At 36.8% G+C, this 23,278-nt stretch overlaps 1 protein-coding gene across 1 annotated transcript in view; it reads left to right on the forward strand.

Annotated features, from left to right (window-relative positions):
• PGR (progesterone receptor) overlaps positions 1-22,952 on the forward strand; it is an 84,511-nt gene extending 61,559 nt beyond the window's left edge. Inside the window, exons 7-10 of the mRNA XM_014588422.1 lie at positions 12,810-12,954; positions 14,437-14,567; positions 18,372-18,529; positions 22,520-22,952. Coding sequence (XP_014443908.1) covers positions 12,810-12,954; positions 14,437-14,567; positions 18,372-18,529; positions 22,520-22,675 — 590 coding nt within the window. The 3' untranslated portion in view covers positions 22,676-22,952. The remainder of the gene's footprint in view (positions 1-12,809; positions 12,955-14,436; positions 14,568-18,371; positions 18,530-22,519) is intronic.
• The last annotated feature ends 326 nt before the right edge of the window (positions 22,953-23,278 follow it).

Below are 23,278 nucleotides of genomic sequence, written 5' to 3' on the forward strand. Positions count from 1 at the left end.
TATATATATTTAAATTACGTTTTCTTCACACTAGTAAATCCTTATACTCTTCCAGACCAATTTATTTTTCCAATATCTGATTAAGTATTAAACATATCATGTTCCTTTATTCTGCAAGTAAATTCAATAGCATTTTTTTAAAAAATAATTTCTTTCTAATTTGCCTTGATATAGTTCTGAGTTATTATTCTACCTGAAGGGTTTGAAATACAATAGATAAATTATTATTAGAAATTCAAGGTTACATGAAACAGAAAGAAAAATAGATTTATAGTTCCTGAATCTTTTCAACATATGTATTGAGCAGAAATAATAAAATACAGTCTTCTAATGAAGATGAAGTAATTTTATAGAAAAATCAAAATGCCCAGCTTCTTATAAGCTTCATTTTTGTCTAAAGGCCTTGGACAAGAATTTTTTTTTTCTATTAGAAAACTTTTGAATGTTTAAAATGTACTGTAAAGTTTTTGCCAAATTTAACTGATCTTAATTAAATAAAAATATTACAATAGCATTGATGAATTTTCAGTTTAAAAATATGTTAAAACATGAATTTAACTTTTCTCAATTGGGGAAATTGGAAAATGGTGACTTTTTTTCTTTTTGTAGATCTAATTCATATTTGTTTTGTTTATGTTTTAGATGTTTTTGTTTAAAAAAGATTCTAGGGCTTGTGCTGTACCTTAGTGATTAAGAAAATCAGATCCCACATGCCTAATCACAGTTTGAGTCCCAGCCCAGCCATTTGAAAACCAAACTGAGCATATGTGAGTATGTGCCCCAAATCTCAACAGGATGGAGAAGGGACTGTGGTATCATGCATCCCATTATAGGGAGCTTTCTCCTCCAACCTCCTCTCTTTCTGGCAAGCACACAGTCCCTCTGGAAATTTTTAAAAGGAAAAATAAAAAGATTCTATCATCAACTAGCAAAGACAGAAGATAATCAGTTATAATTTATTGACTAAAGGCTAAGTGAGCTTTTTAAGATGAAACAGTTATCTGTCAAGATTTTTTTACTCCTGTGCAACTTAAAAAAGAGTGAAAAAAAATTTTGGAGAGGTTTTTGCTGTAGGGTGCATGTGCTTGCCAGAGAGACAGAGAGACAAAAGTGAGGAATCACCTCCTAGGGGGATGGCCACCCTGCAATCCCTTCCCCTCCATTCTCCTCTCAGGCTCTCAGGATCTTGGACAAGCACTTACACGCTCCCGGAATGAGTTTAAGTCACCGGGTCCTGGACTCAAAACATAGTCAACTACATGAGAGTTCAGTGACGTAGCCATTATGCCATCTGCTGGTCCCTGTATTTTTTTTTTTTTAATGTGTGTGCTTGCCAGAGAGAGAGAGAAAGCACCCCCAACACCCCAAGGGGCATGCTCATGCTCCAATCCATTCTCTGTAATTTCTCCCTCCTTTTCAGAATTTTGAGCACTCATGCATATGTGCCTAGTGTTTCTCAAGCCTCTGAGTTCAAGACTCAAACCACATGGTTCCCCACCAAAATTTCTTTCTTTTTTTTTTGGAGAGGTTTTTGCTATAGGGCGTGTGCGCTCGCCAGACAGACAGAGAGAGACAGAGAGACAAAAAGCGAGAAATCACCCCCCAGAGGGGATGACCACGCCGCAGTCCCTTCTCCTCCAGTCTCCTCTCGGGATCTTGGGCACGCACGCACACGCGCCCGGCGTGAGTTTTAAGCCACCGGGTCCAGGACACGAACCACGGTCGACTACGTGGGAGTCCAGTGACATAGCCATTACGCTAACTGCTGGTCCCCCCACCAAAATTTCTTCTCTTCTATTCTCTTCTCAGGATTTTGGGCATGCACACATACATGCTGTGTATTTTTCAAGCTACTGGGTCCAGGACTCTAACTATGCAGTCAGCCATGTAGGATCCAACTGCCTTAACTACCATACCACCTGGCTGGCCTTTTAATGTTACTAAATGTAATTAACTGATCAGTAAATCTGAGTAATGGCAACTCCAGTGTTCAAATACAGATATTACAGTAGTTGCAACACATACTGTTTCCATTGACTGTTAACAAAGGAAGCAAAGAGATTGTCAAAGTATTGTCCAACCTTGGTCATTTAACTTTGGGAGCAACACTAATAAATGAATAATAACAATGGTCAGTGAACCAGAGTGACTATATTGACTTCTAGGAAGTGACTGGGAAGCAGATAGATAGATATAGATATAGATAAATATATTAGGTCACTGGGAAAGTCATGATGTATTTTTCTATGCAAAAATGATGAGTTCATAGGTATCTATATCTACATGTATCTATATCCAAATATCTATCTATCTATAAAGTAATCTAGCATCATCAGCTACTAAAATTTTTTCAGTTCATTTTAAACAAACTTAAGAGTTTTTATTCATTGATTCACTCAAAAATTATCTGTTGCATCTCTGCTATATGCTAGACCTAACAATTAAAAAGTGGCATTGGAAAGAAAAACAGAGGTCTGGGCTGTTAATGTGAATGCATTTTGGTGTAGCACTGGTCATCAAATGCACTAGTATCTGGTCATCCATGTTGCTTGTAACAGAAATGAATGTTATCCATTCATGTATGTAATAATTAGACTAACTCTGTGTAAGATGGGCTTTTATTAAATGAGCTTTACTAATAAGCCAGAATGTCAATTTTTTAGTTTTTATATATATATATATATACATATACATGAAAGACTGTGTATATATATATATATATATAAAAACTGTATATATACATAAAACTATACACACACACACACATACATACACACACATATATAGTGTAAACCAAATATACATATAGATTTTATGTGTGGGGTGTGTGTGTGTATAAATAAATTGGGTTGTCAGAAAAGTCATGACGTATTTTTTCTCTTTTTTCTATGCAAAAGCACATCATGACTTTTCTGACAACCCAATACACACACACACACACTCACACACACACACTCATATATACATGTGTGTGTGTGTGTGTGTACTGCTCAAAAAACACATTGAGAGTCAGGTCCTTCTTCAAAACAGGAAAGTGTATTTGGGAAATCAGATTAAGATCTTTTACCATGATCATCATGCAGGTGACAGAATGTCTGAGAGTTCCAAGGCATGTATCTGCAGGTCCAAAGGATTCTTGTTGCCTGGTCAGGGCTTCCTTGTTTCTTTTTTCTGCATATTTTTCCATTATTCCAGACCTGTTACAATAATTAATGCTTATCTTACACCTATCCAATAATATTTTTTTCTGTTTAATAGGGAATTGCAAGATGCTCTAGTATCAGGGCAGCACCTGCACAGTCTCTAAGGATACATTGCATCTGATAACTAGGATTTTTATATGCATTATTTTACAATGACTTTTATCTGTAGCATCTAGTGGATAATATTTGGAGTATGGAATAATACAGCATTTGCAAAAATTTTTTAAATGAGCAAGACATAGTCCCTTTAACAAACTTTCAATCCAACTGGAGAGATAAGATACCCAAACAACCATAGTATTATGTGAAAATGATGTGAGATGCAAATATAAAAAAAGTAGCGATGGAAAAACACCTTTGGTTTCAGAGACTAGAGAAGGCTTCAGGGAAAAGGTGTCAGTTAAACTGCACTTGGATAAAGAAACAAGACTGATAAATCAAGAAGAGAAAGCTTTCCATACGGAAGAAGCAGTGTGGCTGATACTGTGGAATAAGGAATATATGAGGTATGCTTAGGAAATAATGAATTAAGCCTGTATAAGACAATGGTTCCCAACTTTTTTAAGTGTGAGAGTTCCTTAGTAACATCAAAATTTAACACATACTCTCCCCACAGAATAGTAATTAAAGCTTTTAATAGCAGCTGATTGAGAAAACACATTTGTGCTTTTGGTTCTTCAGACTCCATTGCAATACATACTGGCCTTCTGGAGGTCTCATCACCCAAATATTAGAAACCACTGACAATTATATTGGAGAGAGTAATGGAAAGTGGATGTGGAGGTGTGAATTATGGACTGATTAGGAATATCTTGAAAGTCAAGACAGGTTTTAGAAATTAAATTAGGTACTCATTCCCAATTCAATTTCACCTTTAAACAGTTTTCATACTATATATCAGTAAATTGTTGCAGAATGATCTAACAGAGAGGTTTGGGGAAGCATTTTTTTAATATAAATTTTGTCGTGATACTTCTATTTACTTGGTGAAAATTCTACTCAGGTCAATTCTTTGACTTTTTATAAGTTAATATTTTTAAATACATACCTTACTTCTTAGTTTCAGTTGGCCAGACTACTTGGAATTGCCAGAAGACGGGAACAATACTTAGCCTCATTTCTGGCTTTGAAGCATGCCAAAAGATCCTTTGAGTCAGCGACAGCCATTGCACCTGTGCCAAAGGATTTTTTTCTTTCTTCCTAAATCAAATGAGTAAACACAATTATTTCCTCAAAAAGTGGTGGGAGAGAAACAACTATAGCTTACAGGGATTAAAGTTGGGCCTTGATACATGCTTTTATGAAGACTGTCAAAAATGACTTTTCATGCTCTCTAGTTGAATGGAATTACTATTGCATATTTTAATAAAACCTTTACTTCTCAAATTAAATGAATATTTCTAACTCTTAACATGTTTCCCATGCCTTCTTGGGCCATTGGCAAAGTAATCCCTTCTTTCCGAAAGTCTTCCCTTAGTATCCATCAATTCTCTTTCAAGTAGATATGTTTCTCTTAATTTATACCTTTCCTGTCTCCTTTGTAGATTTGTTTTTTCACCCACACCATAAATTTGCTATTTCCTGGATTCCATCTCCTTCTCCAGTATTTTCTTACTCTTCACAGTCTGGATAAGCTCATTCACAGTATTGACATCAACTCCCACTATATTCTGATGATTCCTAAATACTTAGCACACTATACCCTCTACCAAACTATTGGACCATATATTTCCTTTTTTTTTTTTTTTTGTAGAGGTTTTTGCTATAGGGCACATGTGCTTGCCAGAAAGACAGTGAGAGAGAGACAGAAAGCAAGAAATCACCCTTATAGGGGGGATGGCCACGCCGCAATCCCTTCTCTTCCATTTTCCTCTTGCGATCTTGGGCACGCACGCACATGTGCCCGGTGTGAGTTAAAGCCATCGGGTCTGGGACTCGAACTGTGGTTGACTACATGGGAGTCCAGTGAAATAGCTATTACACCAACTGCTGGTCATATATTTCAGTGCTGTGTTACATGTCTCCACTCAGATGAACTGCCAAGTCAACATGATCTTCTCCATAAACCAAAAACTTTTTTCTTGTCCTTGAAATGGTGCCTCAGCCAAAATGTTGGGTATTATCTTTGGCTCACTTTATCATTCAACCCTGGTCAAATTAGTTGCCACATTCTGTCAGCATGACTTTATTAACTGATTCAGTGCATGTGCTACTTCCATTGCTACTACCTGACTTATTGTAGGTGTTCTATTTTCACCTATATCTCTGGAGTAGCCTCCTGATGGATCTTATTAGCACTGGTTTCACATGGGCCCCATGATCTTCTGTTCTGCCCCCTGAGAATCATTTTTATAAAATGACTCTAATCAATTATATTTTTCCCTTTCATTTCAGAGTAAAGGCCAAATTTCTTAGCCTTAATATCCAAGGCCCTTCTGTGACCTGGCTCCTGAATCTGCAATGTCAGTGCTCATCATTCCTTTTCAAGCAGCTCTACAGCCCTATTTCCAAAATGCTCTCAGCTCAGTTTCTCCCCTCATTCTTTTGCCCATATTGATCTCCCTACCTGAGGACCCTTCTCTTCTCCCATGTTTTCCCTGGCTTGCCTCTAATTAGCCTTCAGCATTCACACCACCTGTCACTTCTCCTAGGAAGATTTCCTTGTGCTTTCTCAAACAGGGCCAAGGAGGCTCTCCCACATTACTCTTGCATTTGCTAATCATAACACAGTCACTGAATTAGAATAATATTCTATTTTTCCATCTGTTTTACCAGACAATCAGTGTTAAGGCAGAAACAGAATATTTCTAATCTATGCCTATCTACAAGTATAATGCTTCAGTCTTGCCAAGTAAATGCTTTAAGAATACTTACAGAAATGTGAAGTATGGAATTTCTATTAAAGGAATGATGACACTGCCTTAGATAATTAAGCACTAAGTCCTTATTTACAATAAGCCATCAGACATATGTTGAGGATTACACTCACTGTATTGAAGCTTCTTTGGGAGCCTCAAAGTTCATACTTTGTGTCAGACAGTGCTGAGATAAATACTAAACCCTTGTAGATTAGCTTTCTCAATTCCATGGCTTCCTTCTATTCTCTCCCCCCCTCCCCTTCCCTCATCTCTTCTCTTCTCTTCTCTTCCAACTAGCTATAAAGTGCATGTGCTCGCCAGAGAGAAGAAAAAGAGAGAGAGAGTGCGAAAACACCACCCAGGGCAGAAGGCCACACCACAACCCCTTCTCCTCTTTTCTCCTATTGGGATTTTGAATTTTGAGCATGCATACACATATGCCTGACATGATTTTCAAGCCACGTCTGGGACTTAAATCACACAGTCGGTCATGTGGGATCCTGCTGTCTTAACCTCCACATCACTTGCTGACCCTACGTGGCATTTTTTATAAAAGCACAACCTATATATTTTTTATCAGAACTCTGAAATAGAAATTAAGAGGTCACACAGGCAGTCTCTTTAGTGTATACTAGCAGGGACTATCAGGTCAAAGTCACTTTAAAGGAAAGAGGGGTTTTTTTTGTTTTTGTTTTTGTTTTTGTTTTTGTTTTATTACTAGTTAAATAGTTAGTGATCATCACTCATTTGTTTATGTGAAGGTTTTTCATTGTGATCATCTCAAATATAGTAAGTTTACCTAATCATTATCATCAATGAGAATGTGATCTCAGTGTTCCTGTCTGTGTTGCAGTATAAAACAATGAATACTACCATACTTAATGGGGAAAAAAAAACTGCACTTCTGTACTGTGCGTGTTCAAGTCCCCTGGACATTGTACATTTATTACAAATCATAACCTAGTCACTGAATTATAATAATGTTCTATGTTTTCATCAATTTTACTAGAAAATCAGTGTTAAGGCAGAAACAGAATCTTTCTAATCTATGCCTATCTACACCTTTAAAAGGTGGAGTAAGAGATTATTTTCTGAATTTCCTTCTATTCTTTTTAATGGAAATAACGCACTTCCTTCTAGAACTACTGACAAGTTTTAAGTTATTTCAGTAAGATTTGCCTTTTAGTTTACATTGTCTATTTTTTCTAGTCATTAATAGCCCATTAATGAAACGCAAAGGGAAAAAAAAGCAAAGAGAAGGGTAAAATGAAGGTACATAGGTAAGTATAAACAGAATCTGTTTCTGAAGAAAGAACAAATTAATTAGCTAGCATATAATTTTGTAAAAAGTTTTAAAATACTTGGATATTAACATAAAATCAAAACCCCAAGTGAAAAATATAGCATAGTTAAATTAAATATTTAAGAGACCAGCAGATAGTATAATAGTTATACCGCTGGACTCCTACGTAGTCGACTATGGTTCGAGTCCTAGATCTGGTGGCTTGAAACTCAGGGTGGGCAGATGTGTGCACCCAAAATCCCTAGAGGAGAATGGAAGAGAAGGGATTTTGGCATGGCCATCCCCCAAGGGGGAGTGATATCTCACTTTTTGTTTCTCCATCTGTCTGTGTCTCTGGTGAGCACATGCAGACTATAGCAAAAAATCTCTAAAAATTTTAAATTAAAATTAAATATTTATGTATTATAAAATGTTTTCTAAAGAAAGAAATGTTTTCTATATCCATTATAAAATCACCTAATAAAGCAATAGAGAATAATAAATATATTCTGGAGGTTATACTAAAAACACCTGTTAATGTAATAATTGTAATAATACATGTAATTAATTGAACCTAACTTTCTAACTTTCTATGAGCTGGCCATTTAGCTAAATACAATTCATACGATTTGAGATATATATATATATATATATATATATATATATACACACATACATACACATACACACACACACATATATATAAAATATTATATTTTGTGATAGAGCACAATTTATCCTTTTTCATTTTATTGCCAATAAAAAGCACTGACACTTTCTTTGTATCATGTAGGTTCTGTAATATATTAAATGCCTCCAGACATACATTTTCAACTTAATTTTATTTATATTATGCATTTATTTGCCTTTATGAGAGAGATTGAGGAACAGAAAGAGAGATTTTTGATAGGGTCTATGTCACGATCATCTTGCTCCAGCTTCCCCATTAGCTAGGGTTACAGGCACACAGAACCATGCCAAGATGTATTTAGGTGGCCCAGGAACCAAACACCAGTTTCTCCTGTGATTTCCAACCTCCCAAGCAGTGATGCTATCTGACCACCACGGTAGGTAGGCCTTGTTTTGTCTTAAAATGACAGATTTCCTATCAGACTGATTTGTGGTTTTCGTACAGCATTTACCCCATGGGCAATTCTCTCACAGCATCCACTGACAGACTAATAATAGTCTGTACAGTGTTCTGCTATGTGCATGATTATCCCATGTGAGTCTCACGGCAATGCACTGAATTGTTATCTTCATCATTTTACTTATAAAGAAATTTAGATTCAGTGATATTAAGTGACATGTCTAAAGTGGCATTCAGTAAGTGGTAGAGCCAGGAGGGGAACCTGGGTCTTCTCTCCAGAACACCTTCAAATGTAAGGGAACACATGAGCAGAATTCCATACTAGATCTATTATGTTAAGGATCATAATTTTTGAAAATAGAAGTAAGGTATAGTTGTGTGCTCAGAGATGCATTTCCATCATGGGAAAATAAAGAATTATGACAATTACATTCCAAGTTTTTCTTGGTTGATAGAGAACCTTTCTGTACCTGGGTAATTCAGGAGTCTTGGATGTGAGCAACAAAACCGACTATGTTAATTTAAAAAAATTAAAACAAAAACCTCTATTAAAAAAAAAGAATTTACTAGATGGACATCAGGGATTTACTCAGTAAAAGATAGAAGACAATTTTGGAATATTACCAAAAATCAGCACATTACTGAAGGGCCAATAAACAAAGATGACAAATGCACCCATGAACCTCACATCACTGGGCAGCACCTCCATGAAGAATAAATGACTACATCTGTGTCTTTGCTTCACTATGTTTTTTTTTTGGAGAGGTTTTTCGCTATAGGGCGCGTGTGCTCACCAGACAGACAGACAGAGACAGAGAGACAGAAAGCGAGAAATCACCCCCCAGGGGGGATGGCCACGCCACAGTCCCTTCTCCTCCGTTCTCCTTGTGGGATCTTGGGCATGCACACACACACGCCTGGCGTGAGTTTTAAACCACTGGGTCCAGGACACGAACCGTGGTTGACTATGTGGGAGTCCAGCGACATAGCCATTACACTAACTGCTGGTCCCTACTTCACTATTTTTTAAGAATTATTTATTTAATCATATGTATCATTGTTTTTATTATTTTAAATTTGACCAGAGAGAGAGAGAGTGAGAAAGCATGCCGCCAGGTTTGGGACTCGAACCACAGTCCACCATGTGGGAGTCCAGCGCCTTAACCACCATGCCACCTGCTGACCCCTTTGCTTCACTATTTTCAGATTGAAAGAGTTGGTAGTGTGTTCCACAGGTCAGACCAGGGCACGGGCTCAGGAGAGCAGAGGCTTGAGCTAGCTTCCTTGTTGGGAAGGTACCGTACTTCACAAACTGCAACCAACGGGGTATTTAGTAGTTATTTGCAGGGAGGGTGTGAATGTAAGGTATTCAACAGCTTCTCCCTCTTTAGGAAAAAAAAAAAAAGCAAATGTCCTTTATGGCATCCCTAATTAGGAATATACACTAGAGTTGGTTTTGATCTTTGCAAGGTTAAGAAGTTCTAAGAAGAAAATAGGAGCCTTCCTACCATTCACACAAAGATGGAAGTATCTGGAGTGCAGAAGATAGCCTTCTTTGTTACTGCCTACCCTGAGACAATGAACAAAATCAGGAAGTAAATTAATTTTTTGCCCGTGAAATCTAAGTTAAGTTTTTCTTTTCTCTTACTCTTGAAATAGCTCATTTGGAAGTAGACTTCAGTGGATTCATAGGGGACATAGATGTTTTTAACACAGCCTTATGGAGGGGCCAGGTGGTGGTAGTGCAGCTGGGCCCACTTGGAAAAGGTCCTGAGTTTGCCTCCTGGGGCCTTCCTGAGCATGCCAGGCATTCACACCTGCCCAGGTGGCTGAGATAGGGTGACTCATGGCATGAGGACTTTGTTGAGGTGCTGTCTCTTTGTCTCTCTTTTGTGGAAGGAATTTAAAAATAAAAATAGCTTTATAAAAGTAGGTGATTTTCTCACCAAAACATTTTTTTTTTCCTCTATACTTTTAGAGTCTTACCATATTGCAATCCTCCTGCCTCAGCCTCTCAAGTAGCTGGGACTATAGGCAAGTGTTAACATGCATGACTTTTCTCTACACTTTCAATAAAAGATTTCATTCACCTTAACTGTTTTATCTGCACTCAGATACAAATAAGCTCCCAACGTATTTTTCTGGAACAGACATAGTCTCATACTTCTAATTCAGATGTACAACTCTACCTGGATGTTCCTGAGGCTCCTCGAACATATTCAAAAAAGTTTTTTTCAAGCTTTTTGCCATAGGGTGCATGCACTTGCAGGAGAGAAACAGAAACAGTAAATGGGAAAGTGAGAAATCACTCCCCGGGGGATGACCATGCTGTAATCCCTTCCCCATTCTTCTCCTGGATTTTGGGTACACAAGCACAAGCACCCAGCCTGATTTTCAAGCTGCCAGATCTAGGATTTAAAATGTCATTGGCAATGTGTGTGTCCAGTGCCATAACCACTTTGCCACCTACTGGCCCCATATCCAAAATGTACTGTTTTCATCTTAGCCTATTTTTGCCTTCTTTATTTTATCTCAGCAATGCTGTTATCAACATCTAGTATACAAGCCAAAATACTGGAGTATATATTAGACTTCTTTTTCTTCTTCTCTCTCTTTTTTTTTTTTTTTTTAAGGTTTTTGCCCTAGGGTGCATGCACTCACCAGAGAAAGAAAGAAAGAGGGAATAAGAAATCACCCGCCATGAGGGATGGCTGTGTTGTAATCCCTTCTCCATTCTCCTCTTGGGATTTGGGGCGTACGCACACATGCACCCAGCATGATTTTCAAGCCACGGGGACTAGGACTATACTGTGGTCGGCCATGTGGGAGTCTGGCACCTTAACCACAAAACCTGTTGGCCAGACTCCTTTTCCTTCCTACCTTTATACCTACCACAGTCTGTGGTAAAATCTCTTTGGTTTTCTATTTTAAATATTTCTCTGATACAGTTCTCCACTCAATTCCTCACTTATTTCAGGTTTTATTATGTCTTACCTGGCCTTTAACAATAGCTCCCAAATAGTCTCCTTAACTACGAGTTTATTCCCTTGACTTTACCCTCTGCATAGCTAATAACCATTTTTCTATAACATAAATAAGGTCATCACTCTCATTGCTTAATAGACCTAAAAGATATTCTGTGATGTGATCCCAGCCCACAGCTCCAGACACCTCTTTCTCTCTTCCTCTTTAAAGTGCTTCAGTGTCTAGCTGCTGATCTTCTCCCAGGAAGAATGGAGCAAGATGGTAAAAACAACTTGTGGTCATGAAATCAAGATACCCTTCCCCTCCCATCCTCCCTCTGCCATACCACCAAAGAATGACCTTAAAGAGTGTTAAAGACTAAAGCATTCTTGCTCCCTGTCTCACAGACATACACACTTTCTCTTTCTAAACCTCATGGAATTTAGAACAAGACTGGAATAAGTTTTCTTGTTGTTTCTTTGTTTGTTTGTTGGTAATTGCCAGAGGGCTTATATGTTCTAGAGTGACAGAGAGGAACACCTCTCTCGATAGGATATCATCACAGCACAATCCCCTTCTCCTCCAGATTTCCATCCTATCAGGATTTGGAGCAAGCACACATACATCCATGCCCATGTGCGAGGCATGGCTTTCAAGACACTGGGTGGCATGTGGGAGGCTCCCTTAACCACTAGGCTAAGGGGCCAGCCCTGGATTGTTTCAAAGGACAAAACTGACCAGAAAGTGGTGGAATCTACCCAAGGAAAAGGGTTGCTAAAGGAAAAATAGATATAGCATAACTGAAAGCAGAGGTTCTACAAACTAATACCAGTTGATGTTTAAATCACAAAGAATTAAGATTCCTCAACAAAGTGATTCTGTTCCACTCAGGCATTCTCTCTTTGTCACTTAGGAACTTTTTCCTGACCTACCTCCCAGATAACTGCTATACTCCTTTCAGCCTTCTTTATCGTAGCCCCGATGCGCCTGTCTATTCTGTTGAGTTGTGAGCTCCTTTTGAGGACAAGGATCGGGTCTTACTCTCCTCTGTGATCTCAGCATTTTAACACATGCCTGGCACACAAATGTTCACAATAAGCAGATGTCACATGAATGAGTGACAGGTGATTGATTCAATGAGCAGATTCCCCCAAATGCCAAATGCTAGTTGCTAACTTAAAACGATTTCTGAAATTGCTGTCGCAGCCTTTTTTTCCCCAGGTTGTATTATTTATTAACATAGGCTGATTTTTAGTATAACATATATTAGGATGGCAAACATTGCATTACCCTACTAATAGCTATTAGGTTATCAGGAAACAACCTAATACTTTCAAATTTTCATGTCCTCCAACATTTTTGACACAAGTAATTTTTTTTGGTGATTATTTCCTTTTAAATTTGTTTTATAGGTTTTCGAAATTTACATATCGATGACCAGATAACTCTCATTCAGTACTCTTGGATGAGCTTAATGGTGTTTGGACTAGGATGGAGATCCTATAAACACGTCAGTGGGCAGATGCTGTATTTTGCACCTGATCTAATACTAAATGAGTAAGTAGTAATTTTTGTTGTCATATGTGTGTGTATGTGTGTGTGCATATGCATATATACAAGTATATATGTAATATAAGTTTGAAAATTATATTTCATATGTTTAGTGTCCTAGTAATATAATTTTCTCAAAACTGCCTCAGGATATAGTTTAATATGATAATACTAGTAATTAACATGACAGTATTAATACAATTGTTTCATTTTTCAGTCATTTGACATCTGGAACTTTTTCTGCTTATTTCAACATACTATTTGCCAAAATCCATTTCTTTTTAACTTTCAAAAATGTATCAGGTAAATTTTGAAGACAAAATTAGACGTTTAGGTTATCAAATTAAAACTTTATACCTTAGTACTAATAAAAATAATTAAGTAAATTAGAAATATTTCTGCTTCAAAGTATTGACTTAACTTCAAAAGTAAGAACGTTATCTTTCTATAAATATTAGACTGGTAATTTATTTTTAAAAAGAAAGATAAATATTCCATTTTGCTCTGTTATATTTAAATAAATATAATTTATTTTCTACATATAACTTTTAGCCAAATAAAATTTTTTTCATGGTAATATTTATACTGTAGTAATGGTGAACACTGACTTGGAAGTATATAAGGCAATAATTACTCTTCTGTCAGTTTTTACAATTTAAATATAATTTTCACATGTTTCATTTCATTTTATCCTATAATTCCTTACCTTGAAATAGATAAGGAATCAGCATTCTTCACTTTATAGTTCAGGAAGATGAGATTAGGAGAATTGTATAACCTGCCCAAAAATACACGACAGTCAGGATTAATCTTAGCTCTTTGAGTCAAAGTTTAGTTTTTTTCCCCCATTCTCTTAGCTTTTTTTGACTAATATGGATATTATAAAATAGTACATGGCTGAGAAAATGCCTGAATAAATTTTGTCAGCCTTTAGAATTTATGTTCAAACTTGTCAATTATTTAATGTTGTCTAATGTTCTCTTTTACTCTTTTCTATGTCACCATTCTTTCTCCCTGAAGAAGGTTTACAATGTGGTAAATTTCTGTGAATTGAATTAACTCACCCCTTGAGTCAGACTAAAAATTTTTCCTGCAAATATAATTATTTTATATTTATCAGTAAATAGAGCATTTTTGAGTATCTCTCAGATACATATTCTCAAAACTTTGTTCTCCTTGCTTGGTTTATGTATTTCAAGTATGATGATAAAAATGAGAAACAATATTAATCTTGGCATATAATATACATATATGTTTTCCAGTCTTAAAATTTCTTAACCTCAAAAATTCCGTACTATGAAAAAGTTTAGATGTTTAAAATTCCAAATATTGAGTTTATTTTTTAGTGATATGGTTATACCCAACAATAAGTAACATACTACTTAGTTATCATACTCCCTGATAAATTAAATAAACTGACTGAGACATTATATTGGTTTATTTTTTTTTCCGGTTGTTTTTTCTTTTGTGTGTTGTGTGTGGTGTAAGACAGCGGATGAAAGAATCGTCATTCTATTCATTATGCCTTACCATGTGGCAGATCCCACAGGAGTTTGTCAAGCTTCAAGTTAGCCAAGAAGAGTTCCTCTGTATGAAAGTATTGCTACTTCTTAATACAAGTGAGTGAGTACAAGTAACTTAACACAAGATATTTAGTTCCCTATTTTTTAACTCATTTAGAAAATCTCAGACAATATAATTATATAATTATATATGAGGAATAAATTTTAGATTGTAACTGCAAAGAAGAAACACTCAGTGTGCATTGTCATAGGCAGTAAAATTATTTGATTTTTAAAACATTTTACCTACTATATAATATTAAAGTAGGTCAGTCAATTCCTTTTTTTAAATTTTAGATAGAATATGATTAAGTGATTTTTATATTTATGTAATTGGTATTACAAACTTATTAATAATTACATAAATACAAACTATGCATCCTCTACCACCACTACCCCACTCAAAACAAAATTATTTACTGTATAAAATATACAATTTTGTTTGGAACTATTCTCATTATATCAGGATAGGCTAATTACTATAAACACTACAAAGGCCATAGCAGTGTATTTATCACTCACAGGGACAGTTGACAGGGTTAGCAAGAAAAGCTGAGGCTCCTTCCATCCAGTGGCTTGGTATCTTCCATTGGACCTAAGTAGAAATAAACATTAAGTAGAGAAGGTGTAGAGGCAAGACCTGAAAATAGTATGCATCCCCCCATGCATAATCCGTGGCCCACCTCAACTTCAGGAAAGGCTGGGAAATGCAGCTTACCTAGACCACAGAAGAAAGAGGAAACGGCACATTAGAAAATAAATAAATTTTAAAAAGGAAGGAAGAAAGGAAGAAAGAAAGAAATAAAGCCAGACAGCCGGCCAGCCTATCACTGGTCACCAGAAAGACAGGCAAATGTCCATTTCACTTTTTTTCATACACAAAAACATACTCACCTCTGCTTCACCAACAGTGGATCACTAACAGTCTGGATAGGGAGAACAGGAAGGAAGAGAAGGAAAAGAGAGAAATAGAAATCTGTGTTCACTCTTTTTTGTATACTTTCCATGCAGTGGTAGATTCAGCCTCCAAAGGAACAAATTATGCTTCTTTGACTCAGTGATTGTAAGAGAAACACAGGGAGCTAAGTGCTTACTTAGGTTGAGGGTGGGCCAAGGGTCTTTCTCAGTAGCATCTCTGTAAGGACTTATTTCAGGTGGCCTAAATCACAAATGGCTGAGGACACAGGTCAGGAAGAAAGGCAGGAAGTGGAGGAGAAGGGATTGCGGCATGGCCATCTCCCCTGGGGGTGATTTCTCGCTTTCTGTCTCTCTGTCTGTCTGGTGAGTGCATGCGCCCTATAGCAAAAAAACCTCTCCAGAAAAAAAAAAAAAAAGAATCCACACCCTTGTTCTCCCCTTAACCACTCTGTTTGGAGCAGGCATGTGCATACATGTCCAGGATCCAGATAAGATGGAGAATCGGAGGAAAAGGGATTGTGGTATGACCAGACCCATTCAAGGGTGCTCTCTCTCTCTCTTTTATGCATGTTCATAGACCCTCTGGTACACAGAAAAGAAATTTGAAAAAGAAAAATTAAAATATAGATCTGCAGACAGAAAGAGAAAGCGAGTCATTTAAACACACACTTTTATGACTATGTACTCTAAAACTACTCTAAAATCTTAGTAAACAGATTTACCAAGAAAAAAATTAAGGAAAAATAATTTTTATATTCATGTTTAAGAACGAGGAGGCATGAGGATTGGTTGGGAAACTTAAGAGTTGTTAACGTTTGAAATAACTACTCTATGAAGGAAGCAGTGAGGTTGCAGATGTACTATGGTAATATACACACAGATGTACATCCATGAGTTAAGTTGATAATCAAGTGAAAATTGCATGTTTCTAAAATTACCATTCAGAGTCTTTTTATATTCAGGATCTGAGTCCTTGAATACACAAAACCAAAGAATTAACCTTTGTGGGGGTTTTGTTTTGTTTTGTTTTATTTTGGCTTGTTATCTGTGGCCTTCTTTTTCTAAGAAAAATGGAAGCCTGATTCTGACTGGGGTGCAGGCAACAAAATGGAAGCTTACAAAAGGTTTTAGGTATTTTTTTCTTTTTCTGCGCATATACAATTGACTTTTGGTGTACTTCTCTGTAGAATTACTGCTAAGGGTCAAGGTCATAAGTGGTATAGTAGCATCAATCCACAGGGTTGTGTGAATTTCTTTTCGCACTCTGGATATAGCTGCAGAAAGGTAGATGCTTCGCTTATGGCTCAAAGTGCAGCTAGAGATAAAAAGAAAGAAGCTAGAGATTCTTGTCACAGAGTTGTTGGACAGATTAACTAGGGTATCGCAGATAAATGACAACAGAAGAAGCTAAAAAGATTTAGAGGAAAGGCTTTGTTAAGTGAACAATATGGTCTAAATATGAGAACTATCTTATAAGTATAGGAAGTGGCACCTAAGATCTGAAGTAAATATCTAGGTAACTGTTTAACAATATAATAATGGGAATAAATGGCTTTTCGGTATAAGTCAGGGACAAAATAGAGATATCTGCCACCTGGGCCAGCTGGTGGCATGCTAGTTAAGGTGGTTGGGTGCCACATGGCCAAGTGTGTGATTCGAGTTCTATACCTGATGGCTTAAACGACACACCAGGTATGTGCGTGTCTGTGCCCAAAGAGGAAAGTGGAGGAGAAGGGATTATGGTGTAGACATCCTCCTGAAGGGTGCTTTTTTTTACTTCCACTGTTCCTTTTTTTTCCTTCCACCCTCTTTCTCCCTTCCTCTGTCTCTGGTAACCATATGCACCCTATAGAAAATACTAAAAGGAGAAAATTATATATACCAACACTCTTATTATTTAATATTTTTTCCTGAATAAGGCACTGAATTGTAAAGCAGAAATGAGAGCTACAACTACTGAAAAGGAGAAAATGAAAACATTACTTGAATATAATATTATTGTAGGGACCAACAATTAGCATAATGGCTATGTCACTGGACTCCCATGTAGTTGACCGCAGTTCAAGTCTTGGACCCGGTGGCTTAAACTCACACCGGGCGTGTGTGTGCATGCCCAAGATCCCAAGAGAATGGAGGAGAAGGGATTGCGGCATGGCCATCCCCCTTGGGGGGCAATTTTTCTGTCTTTCCAGCCAGCGCATGTGCCCTATAACAAAACAAAACAAAACAAAAAAAAAAAAAAAAACTCTCAAAAAAAAAATAAAAAGAAAACCTCTCTCTTAAAAAACAAAACAAAATAGAACAAAAACCACTTTATTGTAAAAGAATATGCTGTGTTGCAGTGGCAATAGCCTCATATATACTGTTTATCGCATCATTTTCTTTTGTGCTTGATTTAATTTGTTGTTACTGTCTTGTCTTTAGGCATGCCTAAACTGCTATGTATACTCTGTAGCCTAGGTGCATAGTAAGTTTCTACCATTCAGGTTTGTGTAAATGTACTCTATCATCACATAATGCCAAAATCACAAAAGGACACACTTCATAGAGGGCGCCTCATATTTAAGCAATGCATGACTGTTAAAAAAAACACAGAAACAAAAACTCAGAATACATGCAGCTATAAACTATATCAAACCAAATATTTGAGATAAAACTGTGGAATAATGTCAGATATCCTTTCAAGCAAATGCTAAATTAAATTCATAATTCACTGATACAGGTCTAAAAGGTAAGCTGAAATGTTGTTTAATGTACCTACTTGGTCTTCCAGTGAAGTAAACATCGATAGGTCCTGATGTTCTCAGTAACTCTTCTTTCCTACTTAGGGTGTCTCTATGTAGAGTAATATCGCAAAAGAAATCTTTATCTAATTCAGAAATTGATCAATTGTTAGGGTCATATTTTCAAACATAACCACCACATGTAATTATCTTCTTACAGTCCCATTGGAAGGACTAAGAAGTCAAAACCAGTTTGAAGAAATGAGATCCAGCTACATCAGAGAGCTTATCAAGGCAATTGGTTTGAGGCAAAAAGGAGTGGTTTCTAGCTCACAGCGCTTCTATCAACTTACCAAACTTCTTGATAACCTGCATGATGTAAGTATTTTGTTTTCCAGAATATCAATGATTATTCTGTGATTTTCCATTACTTTTGAAATATTTTAGTTCTATTTTTACTTTTTGTGGTTTCTTCCCATTCTTATTTGTTCTTGTGTTTCAAAAGAGCATTAGTATCACATTGTTCAGAATTTTTATTGTGCTGTCTTCATTTTCAATGTAGATTATCCATGTATTTGTATAATCTGAGGGTAGTTTAATGGCTGATGGGAATTAGGATACATTTTCCTGAATATGTTCTAAAACACATTTGCCTAAATTTAGGAAAGGTTTATATAGACGGTAAAAGCAAAGGTATGGATGCGGAAAATAAGACTCTCAAAACATCTTGGATGGAACTGTAAATAACATTGCCACTGGTAATCAGGCAATATACAGCAAAAGCTACACTTTGTATGTTTTTCGAGTTCATGTTTTAGGATTTATATTAAATATGTAATTAGACAAGAATATATACATGCAACGATATTCACCCCAGCAGAGAGGAAGAAGAAAAAAAATATATAGAAATGTCTAACACTAGAACTACGTTAATAAAACTAGATATAAGTGGCTACTCAAGAACTATTAAAAACAAGTTTTTATTGTTCTTTTGTTCAGAAGCCACATTAAAATGATAGTCAAGGCATTAAAAGGTATCCATTCACTGGTCAACTTTTGAGGCCTTACTCGTGAATATGAAAAGATTGCCAAGATTGTGAGCTATTTGAATAAAGCCTCTAAAATGAAAGGCAGAAAGCAAAACAAACAGGAAGAACAAAGCAGAGAACAGAAGAAAACTTCTCAGAATGTCAGAGAAGACTGATTCTGTGTCCATGAGATGAGAATAGAAAACACAGAGAAAGGGACAGTTGGCTAGAAAATATTTTGGAAGAATTAAATAAAAGAGCAGAAGTAAAAAATAAAAACAATGAAAGAACTGAAATACATAAAATCTCAAAAAAATAAAAAGATTAAAACATGGAAAATTTAAAGAGGTAACAAATTTGGGAAATTAATCCAGAAGGTTCCATATTTAAACTAATAGGAATTTCTAGAAGAAAGAATACAGCAAATTAAGGAGAGGAAATTATTGAGAAAGAAACTTTTCAAAAATGTCAGAGATGAGAAGTGGCATGGTGGCTTAGGCACTGGACTCCCACGTACTAGACTGAGATTCGAGGCCTAGACCTGCTAGCTTGCTTTCTCATTCTCCCTTTCTCTCTCTCTCCCTCTGGTCAAATTGAAGAATAATAATAAACAAAAGAAAATAAAATGGCATTGCTGTCTTTAAAAAAATGTTGGGGATGAAGAATAGATAATTTCTAACTGTTAAGGGCCTAGTGTACAGCCACTACACAACTGAACCAAGGTACTTTATTGTAAAATTTCAGCATATTAAGAAGGAGGGAATTTCCTAAACTGTACTAATGAGAAAAGAAACCAGTTGCATACAGATTGTCAGGATTCTGAGTGATGTTGGACTGGTCAACAGGAAAAACAGAAGCCAGAAGAGAGCAGAGCAAACATGTCATAATTTTGATGCAAAAGTAAATCTTCTAAGAATTTGATACCCAAACCATCATACAATTACAACGGCACCATAAAAGCATTTCCAGATATGCAAGGTTTCCTAGAGTTCGCCTCAAATACAATTTTTCTCATGAATTACTCTAGGATGTCCTACAACAAAACACTAGAACAAGCCAAAGAAGTAGAGGATCCAACTTAAGAGAGATGAAAGGGATGTCCCAGCACAATAACCTGTCTAAGCATTTGACTATGGCTGTGGGACAAATCTAAACAAAGCGAACAAGATCACAAGGTAATTAGGTCTTGAAAATAGTAAAAAGTCGGGGGACCAGCAGTTAGCATACTGGCTATGTTGCTGGACTCCCATGTAGTTGACCGTGGTTCGTGTCCCAGACCTGGTAGCTTAAAACTCATGCCGGGCACGTGTCAGTGCATGTCCAAGCTCCCAAGAGGAGAATGGAGGAGAAGGGATTGCGGCATGACCATCCCCCCAGGGGGTTGATTTCTCGCTTTCTATCTCTCTGTCTCTCTGTTTGTCTGGCGAGCACACGCGCCCTATAGCTAAAACCTCTCAAAAAAAAAAAAAAAAGTAAAAAGTCATGTGAGAAAGAAAATGTGGACCACCTGCAATGGTGCACACTAAGAAGCTATGTTCCTTAGGCCAGGACCACATAGGAGGCCTGGGTTTGATTCCTGCTCCAACTTAAAGGCTGAGCGTGGGGGCATATGCCTGCAATCCCAAAATCTCAGGAGCGCGAGACAGAAGGATTGTGTGCCCAAGGTTGACCTGGTCAATAAAGCGAGACTGTCTAAAAAAGGGCCAGGCATGGTGGCATGTATCTGTCGTCCCAGCAGGGATGAAGGCAGAAGGACAGTAGCACAGCAAGACCTTGTCAAAAAAGAAACAAACAAACCAACAAGAAAGACAAGAAATTTAACCCAGCAGTAGAAAACTGCTGTATAATATAAAACAGTTTGTATAATATGAATGTTGGATATTAATTTAGCCAAAAATTGAAATATAAATACATAAAGAATGGGGAAAAGAGGAAGTGCGTATAGGGCAGGAGCAGGTGTGCAGAATAAGAGCTATCAACCCGCATTTTCCGTTCAATCAACAATATCAGAATTGGAAGATAGCTTCATTAGAAATGTGAAGATAGTATCAAAGGACATAAGCTAAAAACATTGAAAGTAGTTTTATCTGGGGAGCTAAAAAAAAGATAGGAAGAAATATATCAAGAAACTGCAGGGTTTTATTGGTGCTGCTGTGTATTTTTTGTTGTTATAAATCTTGCAGTACTAGAAGACTTTCAAAATCATATACATGAGGGGCCAGCAGGTGGCATAGTGGTTATGGTGCTGGACTCCCACATAGCTGACTACAGTTTGAGTCCCAGATCAGCAGCTTGAAAATGCCAGGCATATGTGCATGTGTGCCCAAAATCCCAAGAGGAGAATGGAGAAGAAGGGACTGTAGCATGGTCATCCCCCTTTGGGGGTGATTTCTCACTTTCTCTCTCTGGCTCTCTCTGGAGAGTACATGTGGCCTCTGGCAAAAACCTAAAACAGAAACAAAAACAAAAATATATGTACATGAATTACTTTGGTAAAAATAGAAGTGAGATTGAAATAGTGTTGTTGGGGCTGGCAGGTAGATTAAGGATGCTAGATTCCCCCATGGCTGACCACGGTTCAAGCCCTCGACCTTGTGGCTTAATTTCTCACATTCCCTCTCTCTCTCTATCTGTCCCTCTCTGGTAAAAATAAAATAAATAAATAAAGTTAAATTTCATATAAGGAAAAAAAAGTAAATCGTGTTGGGTTATTGATATGGGAAGAATCAATATATTGTTATGTGAAAAAGCCAGATTAGAAAATAAAATCGATAGAATATTTGCATTTTGGAGGGCCAACCAGTGGCATGGTGGTTAAGATAGCTAGATCCCATGGTCAGCTGTGCAGTTCAAGTCCTGGCTGTGGTAGCCTGAAAAACGTGCTAGGTGTGCCCAAAATCTTGAAAAGAGAAATGTAAGGGAAGGGGTCGTGGTGTGACCACCCCCCACCATCCCCCACAGGGGGGTGCTTTCTTACTTTTTCCTCTCTCCCTCTCTTTATCTGTCACTCTCTGGAGAATGCAGACACTCCTTAGCAAATTTTTTTAAAAGTTCATTTTGGAACTGTATATGTGCATGTGATATTGTGTGTTCACATTTATTATCCTGTGAGACTGTGAATAATTTTCTTTAAAAATTCTTCCCATATTATCAGAATGCTTCATCATGAGTATGTAATATTTTGCATATTTTTTCTAAAAGTGGCTGGAGTCATTTTCATTTTTGTAAGAAAACATTTTGAGAAATATTTATATTTTAGAAAAATGAGTTACCATGTTTGAGTAGCATATAAATATATCGTTTTTCTTATGTGTTTCCTACCCATTTGTTAAACCAACAGCTTGTCAAACAGCTTCATCTGTACTGCCTGAACACATTTATCCAGTCCCGAGCACTGAGTGTTGAATTTCCTGAAATGATGTCAGAAGTTATAGCTGCACAGTTACCCAAGATCTTGGCAGGGATGGTGAAACCACTTCTCTTTCATAAAAAGTGAATGTCATTTTTTCTTGAAAAAAGTAAATTTTGTGGTATGTCTTTTTGTTTGGGTCAGGACAACGAGGTCTGGAGCTTTTATAATGTTCTTCTGAAAGCCTTACATTTATAACACATCATGCTGTGTAAATTTAAGGAAAAAAGTGAAGTTCTAATTATTTTCCTTTATCAAGCATAAATAGAATTTTTAAAGTGTTTCTGTGTACTCAGATTTTAAGAGTTTACAAGATTGAAAAAGTACTATAATTAATTGTTGAAGTAAACTGTATCTGTTTTTGTTTAATTGTCAGAGGGCATGTACAGTCACCAGAGAGATGAAGAGAATGGGAGGGAGAAAGCACCTCCCCCAATGGGGCATGGTCATGCTAAAATCCCTTCTCTGACATTTTTCACACACACACACACACACACACACACACACACTCGCCTGGAATGTTTTCTCAAGTCATCAGGGCCAGGATTTGAACCATAGTCAGTCATGGGGAATCTGGGTTTCTTAACCACTAGGACCCTGAGGCCAGCCGTAAGTAAACTGTATCTTACCTGTATTAACTTTTAAACCTAGTAAATCTTTACTTCAGAAAAAAAAAAAACCCTTATAATA

This window comes from Tupaia chinensis, unplaced genomic scaffold (genome assembly GCF_000334495.1).
Source record: "Tupaia chinensis unplaced genomic scaffold, TupChi_1.0 Scaffold000276_2, whole genome shotgun sequence".
In the NCBI taxonomy this organism is placed as follows: Eukaryota; Metazoa; Chordata; class Mammalia; order Scandentia; family Tupaiidae; genus Tupaia; species Tupaia belangeri.